Source organism: Sebastes umbrosus, chromosome 8, assembly GCF_015220745.1.
Source record: "Sebastes umbrosus isolate fSebUmb1 chromosome 8, fSebUmb1.pri, whole genome shotgun sequence".
Taxonomy (NCBI): domain Eukaryota; kingdom Metazoa; phylum Chordata; class Actinopteri; order Perciformes; family Sebastidae; genus Sebastes; species Sebastes umbrosus.
In genome coordinates, this window is record NC_051276.1 from 11485887 (window position 1) to 11506952 (window position 21066).

At 38.1% G+C, this 21066-nt stretch overlaps 1 protein-coding gene and 1 long non-coding RNA gene across 5 annotated transcripts; one reads left to right on the forward strand and one right to left on the reverse strand.

Moving 5' to 3' along the window:
• Window positions 1-1177: 1177 nt before the first annotated feature.
• On the reverse strand, window positions 1178-2747 carry LOC119493357. Its single transcript, XR_005207947.1, has 3 exons — window positions 2591-2747; window positions 2270-2476; window positions 1178-1820 (listed from the first exon to the last, which is right to left on the reverse strand). It is a non-coding gene; the product is annotated as an uncharacterized LOC119493357 (long non-coding RNA).
• cbwd (COBW domain containing) lies at window positions 1763-20652 on the forward strand. 4 transcript variants are annotated; one of them, XM_037778564.1, is made up of 16 exons: window positions 1763-1907; window positions 2276-2441; window positions 3324-3410; window positions 4462-4558; window positions 4894-4985; window positions 7851-7910; window positions 8453-8490; window positions 10650-10696; window positions 12224-12310; window positions 12587-12631; window positions 13212-13268; window positions 16056-16107; window positions 18719-18787; window positions 18883-18948; window positions 19091-19217; window positions 20294-20652. In XM_037778564.1, the coding sequence occupies exons 2-16, from the start codon at window positions 2327-2329 to the stop codon at window positions 20365-20367; spliced, it is 1113 nt and encodes a 370-aa protein (XP_037634492.1). In that variant the 5' UTR covers window positions 1763-1907; window positions 2276-2326; the 3' UTR covers window positions 20368-20652. The 4 variants fall into 4 exon arrangements, with proteins under 4 accessions (XP_037634492.1, XP_037634491.1, XP_037634493.1 ...); XM_037778563.1 differs by having other exon boundaries at window positions 1765-1907; window positions 2264-2441; XM_037778565.1 differs by lacking the exon at window positions 1763-1907 and adding an exon at window positions 1926-2092 and having other exon boundaries at window positions 2264-2441.
• The last annotated feature ends 414 nt before the right edge of the window (window positions 20653-21066 follow it).

Below are 21066 nucleotides of genomic sequence, written 5' to 3' on the forward strand. Positions count from 1 at the left end.
CCCCTTTACAGACAAAATTCTGGTTTTGATGTAGGATCCATTTCCTAATATTTCCTTTTGGATAGCTTGTCTGATTTTGTGACAGAAATCTGATCTTAATATACATTTGACCACTATACCAAACCTGAAGCATTTTTAGCATGTCAAAACTTGTGTGATTAATTACAATATTATATTGACACTGTAAGATTAGTTGTAATGCAAGTTAAAAATAAACCAGATCAAATGTTGGAAAATCTCTTTCTTTGTTGGTAAAGTAACAAATTGTGACAAAGTAAAGCTATAAAAGCATGACATGTTATTTTCAACATGTTGAGAATAAGCAGAGAGCCTCCACCAGGTGTGCTTGTAGAGTTTCAGCAGAGGAAGTTGAAACAACAGTGAATAAACTTTAACTTACCCTTGTTTTGTTTTTTTAAGTATTAGAAAGTTAGAATGAGCCGTTTTCCACCAATACTCATTTAGGCATTGCACAACAGACCTTTAGCACAACAATCTTTTGTGTCATCACGGAAGGGTGTAGGGTGACAGGCCTGTAATTTTCACATCTATAAAATGCAGTAATTAATATCATTAGGTACACGTGTTTTGCTCTGAGAAAAGTATTGGACAAGTATAGGCTAGTGGGGGTTTTTGTTATTTAAAGTGGGGGTAAGCAGTATATGGTTCAGTATATGCCCCGTGCTGGATTCAAACCTGCGACCCTCTTGCTGTGAGGCAACAGTGCTAACCATATAGTAACCTCTCAGCATATTGTAATTCAAGTGTTCTGAGAGAAAACTAGACTTCTGCACCTCCTCATGGCTGTTTTCAGGCTTTAGAAAGTCTAGCCAGTGACGGGAGACTTACTTTTCCAAACAAATATTGATATATGTGATTGTTTGGATTAAATCAGCATACATATTTTTCTACCACCCCATAAAGTCTCCATGCCACCCTCTTGCCGCCCCATGAATATTTCTCTAGATCCACCACTGGCCTATGTGTGTTATTTCCCAAAGTACTTGTGGGCTTGTGATATTCATTAATGCGTTTATAGATACCTTATAGCACCCTTTATCTGTTGAATATCACTATAACAAGAATATCATTAGTGCTGGAATTTCAGTGTTTATATTCAGGGGATAGCCACCATAGCATGCATGCCACAATCTAGCATCCAATCCAATAGACCTGCCATATTTTGATATAATTTATTATTGCATTATTATTGTCTGCGAGTGAGTAATTATTTGTACTTTACTTTTTTGTGCCCTGTACTATATCAAGTTCCTTTAAAAAGGGATAACTGCAGGTCAGTGGTAATAAACATTGGGTTTATAGTTTAAGTTGTAGTAATAATAATAATAATAATAATAATAATAATAATAATAATCTTATAGAGCATTTTTTAAAACTCAATTTACAAAGGGCTTCACAAGGGCTGCAAAATAAAACATACATGTCATAAAATAAAACATTATTTAAAATAATAAAATAAATAAAACAAAATGAAATAAATGAAATAAAATAAAATAAATAATAAATAAATAAAAATATAATCAGGAAAGGCTGTCCAAGAATTTAAAGGAGCTCACTGACACAGATTACTTTTTTCCCTGTACTATGACACAATAATATTACTATAATATCCATTATTTCCATATCATTCCCCTTATAGCATCTCTGCCATAAACTGGTTTCTGTCGCCCTCTTGTGGTTGATACTTGTCATCTTCTTCCGGTCCGGCAGCCTTTCTGTCCCGACTTGCTATGAACCAAAGCGGAACCATTTGTCGCCGAGTCAGGATTTTGAAACGGAGCCTTTTAAAGCGTCGCACGCTGTCAAAACATAAAGCAACAGCAGTGTGGAGGAGAACATTATTGTTGTAAACTTTAAATATCCACACCCAGAAGAGGAGCAGTCAGGTAATGTGTTTACAGCTTCTGTAAATGAAGGGAAGTGGGTTTGTGTTGCTGTCATGGCAACATCTCTGCACACTGAGGGTATTAGAGGAGATTAACTCCATGTTGGCTCTGATCACTCACAGTTTCACTACAACACGGTGGCGAGGCAGCTGATGTTATTCACGTTTTCTGTGTTGTTTAGACTTGTAAGGATGTGTATCTTGCATACAACAAATTCAGCTCATCAGTCTTTTTATTTGTTGCATATTTACTAACATCTTTTGGACTAAATGTAATCAGACTAGCTAAATATCACAGTAAACATGTGATGATGCTTTAAGAACATGATTGTTTTCCTCTGCTTTTTTTGTGTGTAGTCCTACTTTCAGTATTCGTACTGATTAATCAGATCCAGCTTGTGACAACACATCATTCCTGGTATGGATGGCCTGGTGATGGAGGAGGAAGATGACTGCCCAGAGCTGGTGCCCATCGACACCCCGCCTGGTCCTCCTGCAGAGCAGATACCCGTCACCATCATCTCAGGCTACCTCGGTGAGAGACTGGAAGGGTTTGAGGTGGTGAAAGACCTTACAAACAGGATGAAAGCCAGCAGGATTGAGGTGTAAAGCATGGTGGAGAAATGAGCAGCAACAGTCAAACAGGGATTTTATAATCGGATATAAAAATCCCACAACTCTCACCAACAGGTAGCAGGCAGGTGGACCACAAAAACAGTTCCGCAGGTGGACAACAAAACAAGTTTCACAGGTGTCACAGATTCCAGTGGTTGCGGTAACACACCCAACCTAATCCCCTCTCTTTAACCCACCACACTGCTTTCCCACCTGGCATATATACAGTATACCTGCGGTCTATACCAACAGTAAAGGGCACATAATGACTCCCACAATATATATATTTACAATTTACCCATAGCAATATTGCTTTATACAATATGCACATGACTATTGCCTGATACAGATAAAATAAAAAGCATAATAGACTGAAGAAATATCCAACAAACGCCAATTTAACAAACAAACCCCTCTACCTACTCCCCTCTCTCTTCCCTGGCTACTTGGTTTAGCCCAACAAGCTAATTGAAATTAGCTGGAGTCCTGTGGCTGAATTTCCAGGTGTGCGTTCCAGGAAAACACGCCCCTCCTGGAAGTAGACCTCACAGAGGGAGTGCTTAGCAGAGTTCCCCAAAATAAAAGCACAACATAACAGCATGAACTTCATGTATTAGTCTGTTTTGTTGATCTTTACACAGTCAATGGCAATGTGTGTCTTTTTCACCTTAGGGGGAGATTTATAAAGGAGATTATAGTCTCAGACACTTGTCTCATCACAACCAAAAAGCTGGACCAGTTCACCTAATGATCGATTTGCTTTATATTTCCTCATCATTTCTATGTGTTTATTTCTTTACAGGTGCTGGAAAGACTACACTGCTGAACTACATCTTAACAGAACAACACAGCAAGCGGATTGCTGTCATACTCAATGAATTTGGAGAGGGTAAACTAATAATGTCCTTCAGAGAAATCACGATTAGTAGTAGTCTCAATGGGTTTTGTTTGGGCCAAACAAAGATGCTCCAAACTATGTATTATAAACTCAAACTTAAAGAGTAAGAAAGATATGCATTGGAAATTATTAACACAAAAATTCCATAATTCAAAACAAAACATTAATTGAAATAAATAAATAAAATGAAAATAAAATCATTACTAATAATGATAATAATCATTATTTAAAAAACAAACAACTAATGGCGACTCCCACCCTCCAACTCCTCCTGTATGTAATACACTAGGCGATGTGTTATGATACATTTACGTTACATAAATTCTTGTATTTTACTGAAAGGCTCCTGTACAGGATAAGATGGTTTTCTCTTTAGCACCATGCATCCTAGTGACTGAAAGTTCCATACTTACAGCATCAAGATAAATAGATATTATAACCACTGGGATTTTGTGAGCGTATGTGGAGGACTCCACTGCAATGCCAGCATCTTTTTTGCAACTGTTAGGCCGGCTAGTAAGATACGTTTTTGATGTTGTGATAGATTTAGTAAGGACAAATCATTCAGGAGCAATACAGTAGGGGTGCGTGGCACTTCATAATTCAAGACATTTGTCAAAAAGGAGCACACTATTTTCCAAAAGAAAGATACATCCTTACCAATCAAAAACATCATGTCTATGTATTATAAAAGTGATGCCAGGCTGATGATTGTTATGTTACTCCCTCAGCTTTCCACAAGAGAGCAGCATAGTAGCAACTTTGCCTGGAACTGAAAGAAGCTCATACATGTGTGTTTTTTTACGATGTATCCAGAGTTTTAAAGGCTGCGAACCCTTATACAGCAACACCTGACGTGTTTGCATTGAACTTAGTGATTATTTTAAATTTGCATCCTTTCTTACAGTGTCATTACTTTACATTAATGTTAAATTAGTAAGCATAGGCTGGTTTGGCCAGTTTTCTTAGCAATATGGCATCTTTGGTAATAATTTCTGTCTTTATCAACTAATCTTAAACCCTCCTCATCCTCCGCCTGCAGGCAGCGCCCTTGAGAAGTCGCTGGCAGTGAGTCAGGCAGGAGAGCTGTATGAGGAGTGGCTGGAGCTGAGGAATGGCTGCCTCTGCTGCTCTGTCAAGTACGTAGAGTGACCCAAGAGGGAATTAAAGGTTCTACTTGTTGCTTTGTCTTTGTTTCAAATAAATTCCTACAGTTTTAAGTCTTAATCTAATGCCTCACCTTTTTACATACATGTATGAACTGCTGTGTAATAAAGTACACAGCAATAATGTTTTATGGTTATTTTATTGAGGTATAATAAATGTCTGGCGTCCAGTTCTTACAACACGTTCTTACTTCATATTACAGTTTGTACTATGTTACCGTTGGCATTATGTAAGTTGGTGTGTTTGTTGGCATTTTGTTCTGCGTTTGCCATTTTTAATCATTAGTGGCTGTTCCTTCATTTTTCAGAGACAACGGTCTTAAAGCCATCGAGAACCTGATGGAGAAGAAAGGAAAGTTTGACTACATCCTGCTGGAAACCACAGGACTCGCTGATCCAGGTACCACACGTTTAGCAAAGTTAAAACAGGAGCAGTTATATATAGTCATATAAATCTGTATTTGACTGTTAAAGCTTCAGCAGGCAACAAGGTTTTTGGCATCATTGGGCAAAAATTCCATAATAACCTTTCAGCATATTGTAATTCAAGTGTTCTGAGAGAAAACTAGACTTCTGCACCTCCTCATGGCTCTGTTTTCAGGCTTTAGAAAATCTAGCCCATGACGGGAGACTTTGGCCAATCACAGCTCATTTCAGAGAGAGCGTTCCTATTGGCTGTGCATTGGCTGGTGGGCGGTGCTTGGTATTTCCCAACTGATCTCAACATGGCTGCTGGTTCACAAACTTTCTCGTTTTACAGCTAAACAGTACACTACAAGATGTTTCTGAAAACATTTGAGGTGAGGAATAGGCATTACAGTAAGTGTGTTTAATATTGACGTGGATGGGTTACATTGTAGTTCATGGAACGGTCTCATACCGATGTTGGGGGCGCCTTGTGCGTCGGTATCAAACACTGATGGCCGTGACAAAGCGTTGAGTATTTGACGCCCTGGGAATGAGAACGGGCTGGTAAGCCATGTTGGAGTGGAGTTGAATGTCCACTATAAATATTACTATTCTGGACTCTACTGTATATATAAGTACATTCATTTTGATTTAAAGGTCCCATATTATAAAAAAAGTGAGATTTTCATGTTTTTTGTTTTTTTTTTTATAAAGCAGGCTTAAATCCTATATAAATACTGTGAAAGAATCGAAACACTCAATCCAAAGGGAAATACACACAGCCCGTATTCAGAAACTCTGCATTTGAAACAAGCTGTCAGGATTTCTGCCCATTCGTGATGTCACAAATATACAATATTTAGACCCTTGACACATTTTTAAACGTAAACATTCTAAATGTGTCCCAGTTTATTCCTGTTTGCAGTGTATGTGAATGACATCAGCTGACAGGAAGTACACATGGACCCAAGCTGTTGCCCAGCAACGCAATACTGTTGCAATTCCGACAAAATGCGCTAAAATGGAGCGTTTCAGACAGAGGGTAAATACAGGCATATTCAGGCTGACAGTATGAGGAAAATAATTTTTTTTTTGAACATTACAGCAGGTAAACATGTTCTAGTAGAAACAAAAAATACAAGTATGAACCTGAAAATGAGCACTATATGGGACCTTTAAGACTGTCTTTAGTTATAGTCTCTTGTGTCTTTTTTATGTTACTCAGAACGACTTACCGGCACAATATTTAGGGATAATTTATGGATCAAGCAATGCCTTTTTCTCTTTGTGTGTGTAATGATGGTGCAGATTTCTTTCTGAAACTCACATCAGAAGTGAAACATTTTGTAACTCTGTGGAGCAGACTTGTGTTGCTGTGACAGGAGCATCCAAAGAGCCTATTTCCATCAGGGCAGCCAAAACCTAGCTGTCCGTTCAGCTCTCAGCTTTGAATCAGGAAATCAATATTCGGCCATTTCAGGGCGAGCACTGTGACAGTTGGGGTGTGTCGCTAAGTGACAGGTGTCAGGAGGTAGCGGCGTGTGCAGACACACACCACTTGGCCTCACAGACAGAACCAACAGAGCAAGCTCAGACCGGGCCGTCCTCACTCCTCTGCCACGTCATTGGCTGAGACAGGCTCGTTATCGACTAGGACAGGTCTGTCATTGGCCCCAGCAGTGCTGTCAATCATAACGGCTCCCGTGGGAGTCTCCTCTTGCATTCAGGAAGAGGTTGGATGAGTTATGTGAAACATGCCACTCAAAAACAGTGTTTTCATTACGCAGCCATCAAATATTTACAATGCTTTCTTATTCTCGCTTGGCAGTTTGACAAAAGTGCATTATGTGAACAAGCTGTGGCTGGCATGGTAACATAGGGTCTTATAATAACCGCCTTCACAGGAAAATAGAAACAAACCAAATGTACCAGCAGGAGATAAACAATTGAAAGCTTCTGATATTGGTTTTATCCGCTCCACAGAGCTCAGACAGACGTGCAGGCTTTCTGAAAATAATGCAATACGGACTTTAAACACAAAAACTTAAGATGTAGATGTCATTGAATAAAGTCAATGGATGATTAAAATGAATGAATTATCATTAAATTAATCCTGTCACTTATCAAGTAAAAATGCAAAAAATCTGCTGATTTCAGCTTCTCAAATGTTTTTTTTTGTTTTAGCTTTTTCTCCATTTTATATTATTGTAAATTGAATATGAGTGGGTTTTAAGTAATTTCAAGATGTTCCCTTGCACTTGAAATTTTGTGATGGGCATGTTTAACTATTTTCTGACATTTTATAGACTAAATTATCAGATTATAAATTGATATATTATTATATAATTGAATCAATAATGCAAATAACAATTGGTTGCATCCCTAAAATAATTTAAATACTATTTAAAACTTATAAGCAATATGACATGGTTAGGTATTGCACTTGAACTTAAAAAAACAAAACATTGTATAAATTGTAGATTGGCTCTTTTAACAGATTTCCAACAGCTGTAAAACATTTTCCATCATCAATTTTATAAATTGAGTCAAACAAATCTGATGTCTGACAGTGTATATTTAATTAACCACAGTAGTTCCTATGTAACATGCCAGGGGACTTAATTGTTATGCTTAGTTTTTCTATTATTTTGAAGGCCCTATGGAAAAATATAGTTTAATGGGTATATTTATAGGAAAGAAAACCCAAAAAGGAACAAAATAGACTCTATTTACTTATGGGAAAATCTTTCTCTTCTTTGGAGAGAAGAGATGGAGATGGATGGAGAGAGATGGATTTGTATGTGTGTGTGCATTTCAGCCATTTACAATCTAACACACTGTTCATGACCTCTGACAGGAGCTGTGGCCTCCATGTTCTGGGTCGATGCAGAGCTCGGCAGTGACATCTATTTGGATGGTAAGATATTTGTAATGACAAAATCCAAACATACCCACTGCAGCTTTAATTTTAAGAGAACGGTTCATTTTAGTGCTGCTATTTAAAAACATAATACTGATAAATGGAGGTGTCACATTTTTAAACTTTAAAAGCCTTAAAATGCTTTACTATAAGACTGTTAAACAATTAAAAGTAATAGGTCTAATGGAGTCAAAATGTGTACTACTCAAATGTTATTAGTTAGACAGCATTGGCCCAATTCTTTTACTAATAGTCCAGTTTTGAAGAGACATTTTTATGACTCTGTGACATATTTTCTTGTTTGTGTATCTGTTTTACTGGTCTGTGTGTGTCTCTCCTCACACTAAATACTCAGCTGTCTGCTCTGTTGTGACAGGCCAGCAGACCAAAAGTGGACTTCAGGTTAACTCAGAGAAAGTGGTTCAGACAAACGGACAAAACTAAACACCAAAAGGCAATTCAGAAAAGCATGTGCACAAGTTGTGGCACAACATTTGATTCATTGATCACCTTATTGTTTTTTACTTTGTTCATCGAAGGCATCGTCACAGTCATCGACGCCAAGTATGGACTTCAGGTACGTGCTAAGAACATATTCAATAATCTTCTTATTTTTAGAAAATGTCATGTTTGTTGTTAAAACGAATCAACAGAAAATTAAACGACAACATGAAGACATTTATCACGCAACATTTTCCAGCTTCCCAATTCACAATTCTTTGACATTTCATAGGCTCTTTGATTAATCCATTAATCAAAAACTTATTCAGTATTGAAAATAATCATTAGTTGGAGCCCTAATTATGTTTTTGCCAAGCATTAAAGCATCAGCTTCTGTGCAATAACTAAACACATTGTGCTTACTGTGACTTTAAATCCAAAAGAAGCTGTTAAACTTGTGAGATAATCTCCCCGGTGAATAGCAGCACACACACATCCTGCCCTCCCTGTGGTATATAAAAGGAACAGGACAAGTGACACCTAGATAATGGGCTCTAATTTGAAGGTGTCATACTCAGTGAGGTGACACATTTCATGGCCTATAGGAGCTGCTGCATTCTCATTGGAGAGAGACGAGATGAAGGAGATCATGACAGAAGGAAGGAGAGGAGAACTGATAGTGAAGGAGTAATTGATATCAGAGATGTGACCATTGTAATAGGATTGTCACATCCACTCTCCTGCCTTTCCCCTCACCTGTCCCATAACATATCCGTCTGTCTGAGGGGTTTCAAGGTAACTTGAGCTCTTGGCCTCACGCCCTCTGAAAGGCTTTTGTCTTATGGTACAGAGGTCGTTGAATAAAAAGCAGCAACTGGCCATTCTATTAAGTTTTTTTTAATGCATTTTGTCATTCATTCCTTCAGAAATGAAGTGGTGGTGATTCATGTAGTACCAGATTAACCTCTTTTACACGACGAAACCGGTACCGGTTTCGGCTGAGCTGTGTGTTAAAACACTTGCCTTTAAAAACTTCATAAAATCCTGTGGTGGTGTTTTTTCCGAATAATTTCTAAAAGACGAGGCCTTAACGCTACTAAAAAAATATTGTCTGAACAATTTTTGTTTGGCAATGTTTTGAATATTTTAGTACAAAATCAACACACGAGAAATAGTTTTTTTACTTTATAATATTTTTGACTGTTTTTAAATTGAATGTAAATACTTGACTTTGGCTTCTTTTTTGTTATCTTATTTACATTGTTATTGATCTTGTTTCTTATTATCTAAGTTTTACTTGATCATATTTCATTATTATAATAACACTACTCCATTTGGAGTCAAAATTATACAATGTAGTTGTTTTTTTATTGATTTTATACTGTGCACAATGGTAGAATGTGATGATGCACAGGGTAAATGTCATGGCCAAAGGCTCCATTGTGTGCACATAGCCTCCTGTAGTGAATATCAGTAGTATTTTATAGTCAGATTCCCTTTCAAGAGGTAGAAAACCCATTTGGCACACTTTGGGTATCCAAGTGGCCAAATGGAGAGTCCTCCTGGTCCTATCCTTACTAAAACCTTTTTAGAATCTATGTGCTTTGTGTTATTTATATCTAGTCAAGGAGTTGTTGAATTTATTCAGTGGCATCTCTATGCGTGGCATCATTGCTATAATGGTGTTATCCACTGTCTATTCTAGAAAACATTTTAGGCGAGGATAAAAATGGAATCACAATACTCAGGCATATAGTCATAATGTTACTTACACTGGGTATGAATTCCCTATCCATAGAAACCAAGATCATGCATATAGACCTGGTATTTGTGGAGCTTTTTTGATTTATTTTGGGTATGTCTGTCTAGGACGGTGAACCACACCTTCCAGCACCCTGGGGCTTAAGAGGTTAATGTCAGATTGACACTCAGGGGTCATGATCCAGATTAACGCCTCCCGCTCCGTCTGTCTATTATTACATATTAAACTGTTTTTGGAAAACACTGCCCTTATCCCCGGTGCAAGCACAAGACACAAGCAGAAAATGAAAAGTGATCTCTCTGTAGATTCATGTGTTTAGGTGTTAAATTTCACAAAGATGAAAGACAGACCGTTTTTTTTACTAATTGATCTGTCACATTTTATGTTGGCTGTTGCAAACATTCACAGATGTTTTTATTTTTTTAATAATGTGCTTAAAGTTGAAAATCTATTGGGTCACCTTGAACAATCCTTTTTCCTTTTATTTTCTGTTTGCATGTGTAAGTTATGTCCACCGTCTCTGCTTTCTGTAGCAACTAACAGAGGAGAAAACAGACGGACTCGTCAATGAAGCAGCCAGGTATGTTTTCTGAAGTTTTTTTTTGTTTTTTTTCAATAAATAGTTCAACAGTTTGAGAAAAATACCTATTCGCTTTCTTACAGAGAGAAACCACACTGCGTTTTTTACACGTTTCTTTAGGGATTAAAGGTGCAGTGTGTAGGGGGCAGCATTCCACCTCTACTAAAGGGCTCGTACAATCTAAATTTAGAGTCAAAATACCTCGGACTTAATCCAATAAACAAACTATCAAAACAATCACCCTCAAGGTGATTGACACGCTTTCCGGGCCGCTCTGATGTTGGACTGAGGGCAGACTGGACGCCACAGTGACTCATTAATACTTGAGGTACTCTTGAGGAACAAGAGGTATTTAAAGACGGGACGGGTCGGGGCTAGCCGGTTAGCATGCTCATTTCAGCAGATATCTCTGCAACATAACGTCAACACTGTAACCTCTTCACATTCGGTTGATAATGTTAGTTCATTTTTTGATTTTGTTAACTAAATTCTCACCAGATCTAACACATTGCACCTTTAAACCAACAAGATATAACATGTTAATTAGTGAGCTTGCTGGTAGGTGGGTTTGGACAGAGCCAGGCTAGCTGTTTCCCCCTGTTTACAGTCTTTGTGCTTCATCTGCAAAAGTGTTTCCCAAAATGCCTAACTATTCCTTTAAAGTTTCAGTAGGCAACAATTTTTTGGCATCTTTTTTTGGCATAAATAACCTTGCAGCATATTGTAATTCAAGTGTTCTGAGAGAAAACGAGTTCTGCACCTCCTCATGGCTCTGTTTTCAGGCTTTAAAAAATCTATTCTGATTCTGAAAACATTTGAGGCGAGTGATTGACTCATGGCTCTCATAGACGGCAGCTGGACAGCAGACTCCAGATCAGCTCTGACTGGTTGTTTTCCTCCGGTCTGTGAAATCTTGCAGATGCCATTAGGACTAACGGAGGACACAAAGGCACATGATTTTTTTCAGATTACCTGTCTCATGCACTACTGTCAGGATATAGTGACCGTTTTATAAAAATAACTTTTTTAAATCATATTTGCTCCATTTCTACCCACTGCAGCTTTAAGACATAACAAACGGCTCAGTATCCACCACACTACGTAGGTCTCATAACATGCTGTTGACCGGACTCTTGCCACCCGCCTGTCTATCTCCCCGGGCGTCTCTCTGTTTGTCTCTTCCAGCAGCTGTGTAGTGTTGTTGTTGAACAAATACACTGATGAAGAAAGACCAGTTGCATGACCCTTTGCATTCTCGGTCTTTGTTTGTGTTTTCACCTCTAAACTAAACAGCGCTCAGCTCCCATTTGAGTTTGGCATGTACCGACCGCTGCCACCCATGAAAACTTACACGTACAACTTTACTCGTTACAAGTACGAACAAGGCGATGGCTTCCTGGATCAATGTTTTATATATGATCTTAATTTTGTGTGATTCTCGGTGTGACTTCCTGTCCCTGTTGTTGGTTTTGTGCAAGTTGTGTCACTTGCCGTATAAACATAATCTTGTATTTAATGTGTTTTCAGGCAGATTGCTGTTGCTGACCTGACAATAATCAACAAGACAGACCTGGTGAACGAGGATGAACTTGCTCAGATACGAGACGCCGTCAGGTCAGCTTCACAAACTTTTACTGTTGTAGTATTCTGCGTTTATATGTTATCTTACTTTTGAGCTCCTTAGGTAACTTAGCTAACAGTACATTTGGCCTCCTTTATTAGGGCAAAAAGAACAAAGTTGTAGGGGGATAGGGGAGTAGGAACGAGGTCCAATTTGTCCATTATCTAAGTATTAACCTTTCTGGAACGATTTACCTAGTGAGATTAGGTCTGCTAAATCTAATGTTTTATTCTTATTATTATAATATATTTTTTTTCCTCTCGCTTCAGGTCTGTAAATGGTCTTGTCAAGATTCTAGAAAGCCAGAGGTCAAAGTAAGTTTTTGCACAACAAAAAGATATATTTTTTTTGTGTATGTACGTAGCTTTGTACCAGGTTCCCTGCTTTGTTTAGTGTAACAGATGAACTCCACGTGCTGCTCCCCCTCAGATCTTTATATCAAAGATGTTCAGGCGTGACATTGCACAAGAGAAACCCCCAACACACACACACACACACAGGCACACGTAGACATACACAAACTGCTGCACCCTGAGTAAACACCAAACCTTCAATAGTGTCCAGTTACCCACAAGTCTTTGCCCTTTGACCCTGGGTGTGCGTGCGTGCAAATATGTGTGTATATGCGCCCTCTGAGTTAGCATGTCGAGTGTTATTGGAGCCAGGTAGCATCTGGCTAACACAAGCAGTGTGTATCAAAGGTTTGGGTGTGTTTGGGATCTGCTTTGCCCCCCCGCACCTCCCCACCCCCAGAGTTCAGACTAAGGTGAGCAGATGAAAGACACCGTGCAGTGAGGGGTTAATCGGAAAAACATTACCACAACTTTTAGCTTGAGTCAGTTCACTGGGTTACCCTTAATGTTAGTTTAGATAATCCGTGATGTTCTTCCACAGGGTGGACCTCTCTGAAGTGCTGGATCTGCATTCCTTTGACAGTAAAGACGGAGCAAAGTGAGTTGGTTTTGTCCTATTTAAGTTTCACGTATACAAAATGTCTTTATTCAGAAAGAAATACTGTATGTAACGTGCCAAGAAACTTACTTTACTAAAGAAATACAGCATTTTTAAGCCCAATATTGATATTTTGAGGGTTGAAAAAGATATATCAGCTGATATTTGTCACATCAACATTTTTAAGGATCCCTAAAATTTGGTTGTGACTGAGAGAATTACTGAGTGGGACATTTTACAGTTAAAAAAACAACTTGAATCCTTAACGTCAATAATATGAAAAGGAAACTAGGACAGCCTATTGACTACGAGTTTTTAATATTGCCACATGGTTGTTTCGGGTAAGACACCCTTCTCCAGCATGAATTTCGTGAAATTGACAGAATACCTGCTGATGGATGGCATACATACTGTATATGCCCGCTGATAATATGGCATCCATCATGTTCTCTTTCAAAACTTGCAGTGAAGAGATCAAGAACTTATTTCGACTGCATTGTTAGTCTTTGTTGCTGGCGTGTCTGAACTGTGTACCCAGCAGTCTTTGATACTGTTGCTCATCATGTTCCTCTCTAATTAACACACTCTTTTATTGAGCGTCCCCCTGTTACACCGCAGGGTGGTCATCATATTGTATCCCCTGTAGAATGTGATTCTCATGAATAGAGTCAGTGTTCATCCTTTCATGTGAATGAAACGGGCCGCGGTGTTAAAGCTCTCCTACATGCCCTCGGTCAGTGTCTCTGAGACCAGCTGCAGAGGATTAGAGCCGTGTGTGTCCGCCGGCTCCCGAGGAGTCCCCCTTGTCCCAACAGATAGCTCCTTTCCCCGTGCCTTTGAGAGGCCGAGCCCCTCCTCCCCTCCGTCCCACGCTGGCTGTTTGAAGCGGCCCCCCGCCGCTCCGCCTGTGTGGTACTAACAGCACGCGGGGCTCAAGCTGCTGGACGCTGCATTTAGCCTCCTTGTGAGGTCAGGGAGAAGGGGGAGGATGAGGAGGGCCAACGGGGACAACAAGGGCCGGAGTTTGTTTGGGGGTGGTGGTCGGTGTTTTGTAGGATTTAATTGCCATTTCTAAAGTTTTCACAAGTCCATTCAGAGTTGTGTCATTAAGCACTGATGCAGCATGCAGTGTATTACACTGTGAGACTGATACAAAGGGAAAAACTGTGTAGACCAGCAGAGAAGAGAAAGAACACTGAAAAGAGAAATTTAAAAAAAAAGTAAATGTCTTGCTTCAGATGGTCATGCAACCTTTATTTAACCGGGAAAGCCTCGGCGACATTAAAAAAATCTGTTTTTCATGATTGACCGCATTAAAAGTGAGTTACAGAGAAAGGAACATAAGATTAAAAAAAACTCAAACTATGGCACAAAATCAGTATTAAACACAAATGCAATTATGAAATCATGAATTTCATTTAATACAATCATATAAAATATTGTATCGCAGAAACAACTTCAATGGCAGCTTAAAACAGTGGTTCCCTACTTTTATATCTACGTTTGAGCCCTCATCACTGGTTGAATGCATCCTGCAAGTCATAAAACAAATTGTTTGTTTCTTGTTTCATGGTTAGTAGTCCCGAAGAAGTGAAATTATCCAGCAATTCACAAGAAAAGGGGCAAATATTAAAGGAATGTCTGAAAAAATTGGCATAAAGTAATATAGCACAAATGGTGGAACCACTGCTGTTTCAAAACAATAACTTAATGAGGCTGACACATCAAGATTTTAAAAAACAAATAAAAATGTCAGCAGCCGCTAAGAGGCTAAGTAGGCTTTTTACTGTGCGACGCGTTCAAACAATCCATACCTAGTTCAGATAAGTTTTATGCTGTTTATTAAACTTAAAGAATTACTAGTTATGGCAGAAATAAAGCAGGACCTGTCGTGACGGTCAACAGAAAATATCTCTCTTTGTCTGAATCCCGGCGTCCAATTGCACAGGTAAATAAAGTTAAACCACACCTTTGTGCCAATTATTAACCAAAAAGAATATGTGCAGCCTAAACAAATAATAATAAACAATACAGGCTACATACACATTTTGGCTCCTACACAGATTCTGCAGCAATATTTAAATTAATAAAATAATGCCATCATCATGTCAACCTTTTTATTGACATGGGGTGTAAGAAAATATCGAAAAAAATTAATATCGGGATATTATGTTTTGTGATACTGTATCGATTCTCAAAAAAAATATAGATTTTTAATTAATAGTTTACATGCAAAGATGAACTCAATCAATACTCCATCAACACTCTCTGAGTGAATACGCCCTCTCAAAGTAGTGCTATGATGTTGGATGTTACAGGGACTGTGATAAATACAAATGCAGATCCCACTGTTCTGATTGCATAAAAAAGTAAACTTTTTTCACTCAGATTTTATGCATATGGTGGTGTGTTCTTTATACTATGACAATTTACCTGAAATTAGATTAAAAAATTACAATATATCGATATATCGCCTTACTTACAGTATCGCAATATATTGAATCATAACCTCTGTATCGTGATATCTATCGTATTGACAGATTCTTGTCAATACACAGCCCTAGTGTAAATGCAGCTCCAAAAATTATTTTAAAAAATGACATTAAATCTCAAGATATACAGTACCTCTGGTCAGTCCATGATTCAGTGTGCAAAAATAGGCTTGTAGTGAAGCTGACGGATGCATGTTATTGGCTGAATTTAGTTAAGGTAGTAAATGCAACATCTTTTGAGCCTTTTTAAGTGTTGAAAAAAATGTGCTTTATTTATCTTTTCTCTCTTCTGAAGTCTCGCAGAGAAGCTCCAACTTGTGAAAGATACGAGACCACATCTTGACAAGGTACTCTGTCTCATTTATTCTTTTATTCATTAATTGGTGATACTTAACCTCTCTGTGCACCTCTTGTAGTCTTCCTTGTTTTGTTTGCTAATTTATTTCAACACATCATTTCCTCCAGGATAAAGGGGATGCGTCCTCCCGAGGCTAACTTTGTGCCTTGCATTCCCCCAGGCTGTGACACTGTAGTGAAAACTCCCTCCCTGCTCTGGTTTTGTGTCGAGATCGGCTCGAAGGCTTTTGATGTTTTTCTTGTCACACTGCAAATAGACCCAGTCTCGCTCATACACAGCGTCATAGACACACTGTGTTGGCTAGACTGAGTCTTGGCTTCGTGTTATGGCTTTACAGTTGTCTGAACAGAATCCAGATGTCATAAAATGTGGCATGCAGACAGATGTTTCACCGTTTAATTAGCAGTTGAATGTCAGATACGCATGAGAAACCGCTAGTGTATCATTTTATAGTATATAATATAATATCCAAACATCAATTAAGTCCAGTTCTTTTTCAACGTAAATTATGAAAAATATTTATTCCACGATTATTCTCATGCCATTTGTCTTGATGTTTTCATCCAGCTTCAGACCAAATGACCTCTCGCAGCAATTAGGCCTCATCTTGTGCTTTATACCCATGACCTTTTATCACAGGATGAGCAGAGATGAGGGTTGTTTGCGTGGGTAAATAACGGCATTGTTGTCTGTTTTCTTCAAGTTCCCTTTCCCGCATGAAGCTCAACCGTCCCTCAGACCCTCCCCCTTTCGCCCCCCCACCCTCCCTCCTCCTCTTCCCCGTGTTGCTCTTTTCATGTAAATGAGAATGCTGTTTTTCTGTTGTTATACCAAATGACAAGGAAGTGTGTAACCTTAACACTCCAACACAAAACCCCCAAATATCTACAAAGTGCCCTTTTAATGCTGTAAGGAAGGATGGAGAGGAGGGAGTGTGTGAGTGAGAGAGAGAGAAAGGGGGGTGTAGGCGGATAAAGAGGGGTTTCAGGTGCCGAGAGGAGTTGTGGTTTTTGACACGGCCATTGACAAAGTCATCAGCCGGGGCGTAAAAACACTTCTTTTGTTTAACGTTCATAATGACTTTGCAGGTTTCAGTGAACTGAAAATATATGTTAAAATGTATTTTAAATAAATGTCATCAGTGAACTACAAGTCTTAATAACGTCCTGAAAATATAAACCTTAAATAAAAGCATAAAACAAGTGATGGAAAGTACACTTATCCAAGTACTCTACCTGATTTTACTCTTCTATATACTTATACTCTATAGGGAAATACTACATAAAACATATGATCAGTTTATAAAATATGCGTTGTTATAAACTACCTAACAGTATATAAAGTTGATGAAATTAGCTCCACCTTGACAACATTAAAATGCTGCTTACACGTTAATGGATCAAGAATAAAAACATATAAATGATAAATATACACTTTGCTAAAGGTGGATAGAGTAAACATTTTAGCAAGTAGATATCACCATGAAACTTCCCCAGTTGATTACTTACATTAAGACAATTTTTTTTTGTATTACAAGTGTTCTGAAATGTTATGTTTAAATATGCAAACGAAGCATTATCTAATGCTAATTTTTGGTGAATTTAGGAGAAATCTACAGATGCAAATAGAGAAGGTGTTGTAAAATAAACACCTAAATGTGTGTTTTGGATGTTTTCTTTCCACTATTCTGAAAGAAGAAATGTTATGGAAGCAAAATGGCCCAAAATTGACCAGTGCATGAAAAACAGTGTTTTTGCTTGGGGTGACTTGCCTTAACCCATTTGTGCCCAAAGACTATATTTAGTATGGTAAGGAAAAATGCCACAACATTTATTCTGATTGGTCAAAAGTCTTGAAATTTGGTACGGACATACTTTGGGCAAGTATCTAACAGTACAACTTTGACAATTTTAGATCACATGAAAAAAATCACACTTTTATCAATAGTCAAAATCCGGATTTTGAAGAATTTGGAGCATGGACATCGTTTTTATTAAATGTTTTCCATATGAAATATTTCCACACTGCATACAGTATGTGTGCATATCTTTGATCTTCAACTTGTTATGAGTTCAAAGATACCAAATACTTGATGGTGCTCCTTGTAGTTTCTGAGATACAGACATTTTCTTATGTTAGTCCCATCATGTGCCCGAACACTAGATATAGTATGATAAGAAAAACTCACTTTGCAGCCAAACTGTTTGACCGATTTTGAAAATGTCTTCAGATTTGTGCTTTAGGCAAGGCCCAGAGAACACTTCCATGAAAAGAAATTAAAAAATTCAGTTGTGGGCACAAATGGGTTTATGGGTACTTTTACTTTTGATACTTTAAGTACATTTTGCTGATAATACATATGTGATTTTATTTGTGCTATAAGATCAGATCACTTCTTTCACCGCTGCATAAAAGCACTTTATTGTATTTCCTTCAAATCTTATTTCAAACAAAATGTAATTTATCCGTATTTCAGTGAGTGAAAAATGTTGGAACTTACTGAAATTCTGAACCACAATTTTTCTTTTCAAAACCACAAAATGTCTAATTTGTTGTATACATTGATACCACTTTCATATTGTATTTAATGTCATCCTCAGAGTATTTTAACTGTGACGTTTGAAGTGGCTGGAGATCTCTCTGAGGACGCGTTGAATGTTTTCATCCAGGTAAACTCCAGTTCACATCCCCGTTGCCATTACTAATTAGCTCTAACACAATACAGTCCTTTTGTAAAGTAAACACCCATTTTCCACTGTTTCAGGAGCTCCTATGGGAAAAGATGTTCCTAAACAAAGAAGGGCAACCCATGACTGTCATTCGGTTAAAGGTACAGTAAAGCACAATAGTCCCCCGAGTGGCAGCAGTGATCAATAACTGCCACTATATATTATCCGTATTAATCAGTTCCAAACGCTTCATTCAGCGTCGGTTAATGTGTCACTCATGACTTGTGACTTGTGTGTTTTCAGGGTATAGTGTCATTGGCAGGTAAAGCCCACCAAGTGATGCTGCAGGGGGTCCACGAGCTGTATGACCTGAATGAGACTCCACAGCTCTGGGAGGAGAAGCCGCGGATCAACCGACTGGTCTTTATAGGTGAAGACACACACACTTCTTTCACATGTGTATCTTAACACAGTTCTTACGCACCACTGTGAAGGCAGCAAATCCATTGAATGGCATTAAATGGATCGAAATGGCTCTTTTTGACAATCTTGTATTATTTTTTTTAAGTAGTCTATGTGCTACAATCACTTAACGGAGGTGGTACAAAAAAAATTGTATTGACAAATTCACAGTTTAGTCGTTTTCTGATTCTGGGATAAATGTCCATAAGTTCTTGGCTGTAAACCTGCATTATATTTATTTTATGGGTCCACAAATTCCCTAAAAATCTCCAAAGAATTTTCCTGAAGAGTGTGTCATTTGGTTCAAATTATTTGTAAAATAGAGACACTGTTCATTTGAGTGTTTTACTCATTGCACAGCAGGTCAGCTTAACCTGCAAAAATGTGAAATTTGGCAAGCATACAATTAAACAAAATGCAGAGTAAAGTTTTCCAATAATGAAAGAGTTAAAATGAAGTTTCAGTTGAGTTTTTCTCTCAAGGGAGATTATCTGGAAATCTACCTTTCAACTCAACACAACTAACTAAACTCTGAACTAACATTATCATAACTTTGTCTCAGTTTCATCTATGATTAGTACCATGTTACATTGTTCTTTCCAGGGAAATCCCCAGGACATTTTTAGGAGATTGTTAAGAAACCTGTAAAATAAAGCATTTTTCAATGTACCCATTTTTTTTTTTTCCTATTGCGTTGGATATCTAGACCTGACCTTGTGAACCACTGTCCACTATAATACATTAGTGTTGTCACGATACTGGAAATTTCTATCTTCGATAGAATACTTTGAAAAATATCGATGTTCAATAACATTTTCAGGGGGAAATTTTAGATTTTTATTAAAAGATAAATAGCAGTGTGTGTGTGTCAACTCGCTGTCAGAGAGGAGACAGAGCAGAAAGCACAGCTGGTACCTGTGTATTGATACTGTGGACAATGAGTATTGAAACCGTTTCAACATATATACCATAAATACGCCTGGGTATGTGTGTGTGTAGCCGTGTCATGTCAATGCTCACGTTTGTCTCTACTCTGTCCTGCAGGTAGGAACCTGGACAAGAACATTCTGCATGAACAGTTCATCTCTAAAGTGATGGAAGGAGCAGAGAGAAATTAGCTACAAACTCTTCTCTCCTCTTTACATCGAACACTGATGATTCTGAAGCATACCTCATTGCTTTGGCCATCCATGAGCCTGGGACGTTCACTCCTTTCCTACAAGAACAGAAGGTACATCAGAGGATCAGAGTGATCCGACACTACCTGCTTTAAAACCTATAGTATATCAAAGAGTGTTTCTGTTGCTGTAGTGTCTGAGCTAAATGCTGTGTGTCACCCTGAACATGGACTCTAAGATGTGTGCACACACAAAGATGCAACAGAGGTCCAGAAATTTAATCAATACTTTTTTCTTTTTTTTTATAGCCCTCCTGTTGTCTTCGGGTCAAATTGACCCGAAGACAACAGGAGGGTTAAACAGGCCAACTAATGATAATGAACAAGGCTATTATTTGACAATAATGTTTTCTTGTCTGGCTATTATTAATAATATGAGCATACTTTTGTTAATTTTTCATGACCTAATGTTGAATTTCTGTGGATTTATCCCTCCTGTTGTCTTCGGGTCAATTTGACCCGAAGACAACAGGAGGGATAAAGATGGCTTTGTAAAATTTGCCGTTTTTAAAGATTGGTAGCCCGAGGAGTGTTGGAAGTTGCAAAGTGACGCACATACTGTATCAAGTGTGGTACACGACTGTACTTTGTAAATGAGTAGACTTTCTTTTGTTTCTGGCTGTATTTTTAAATTATTCAA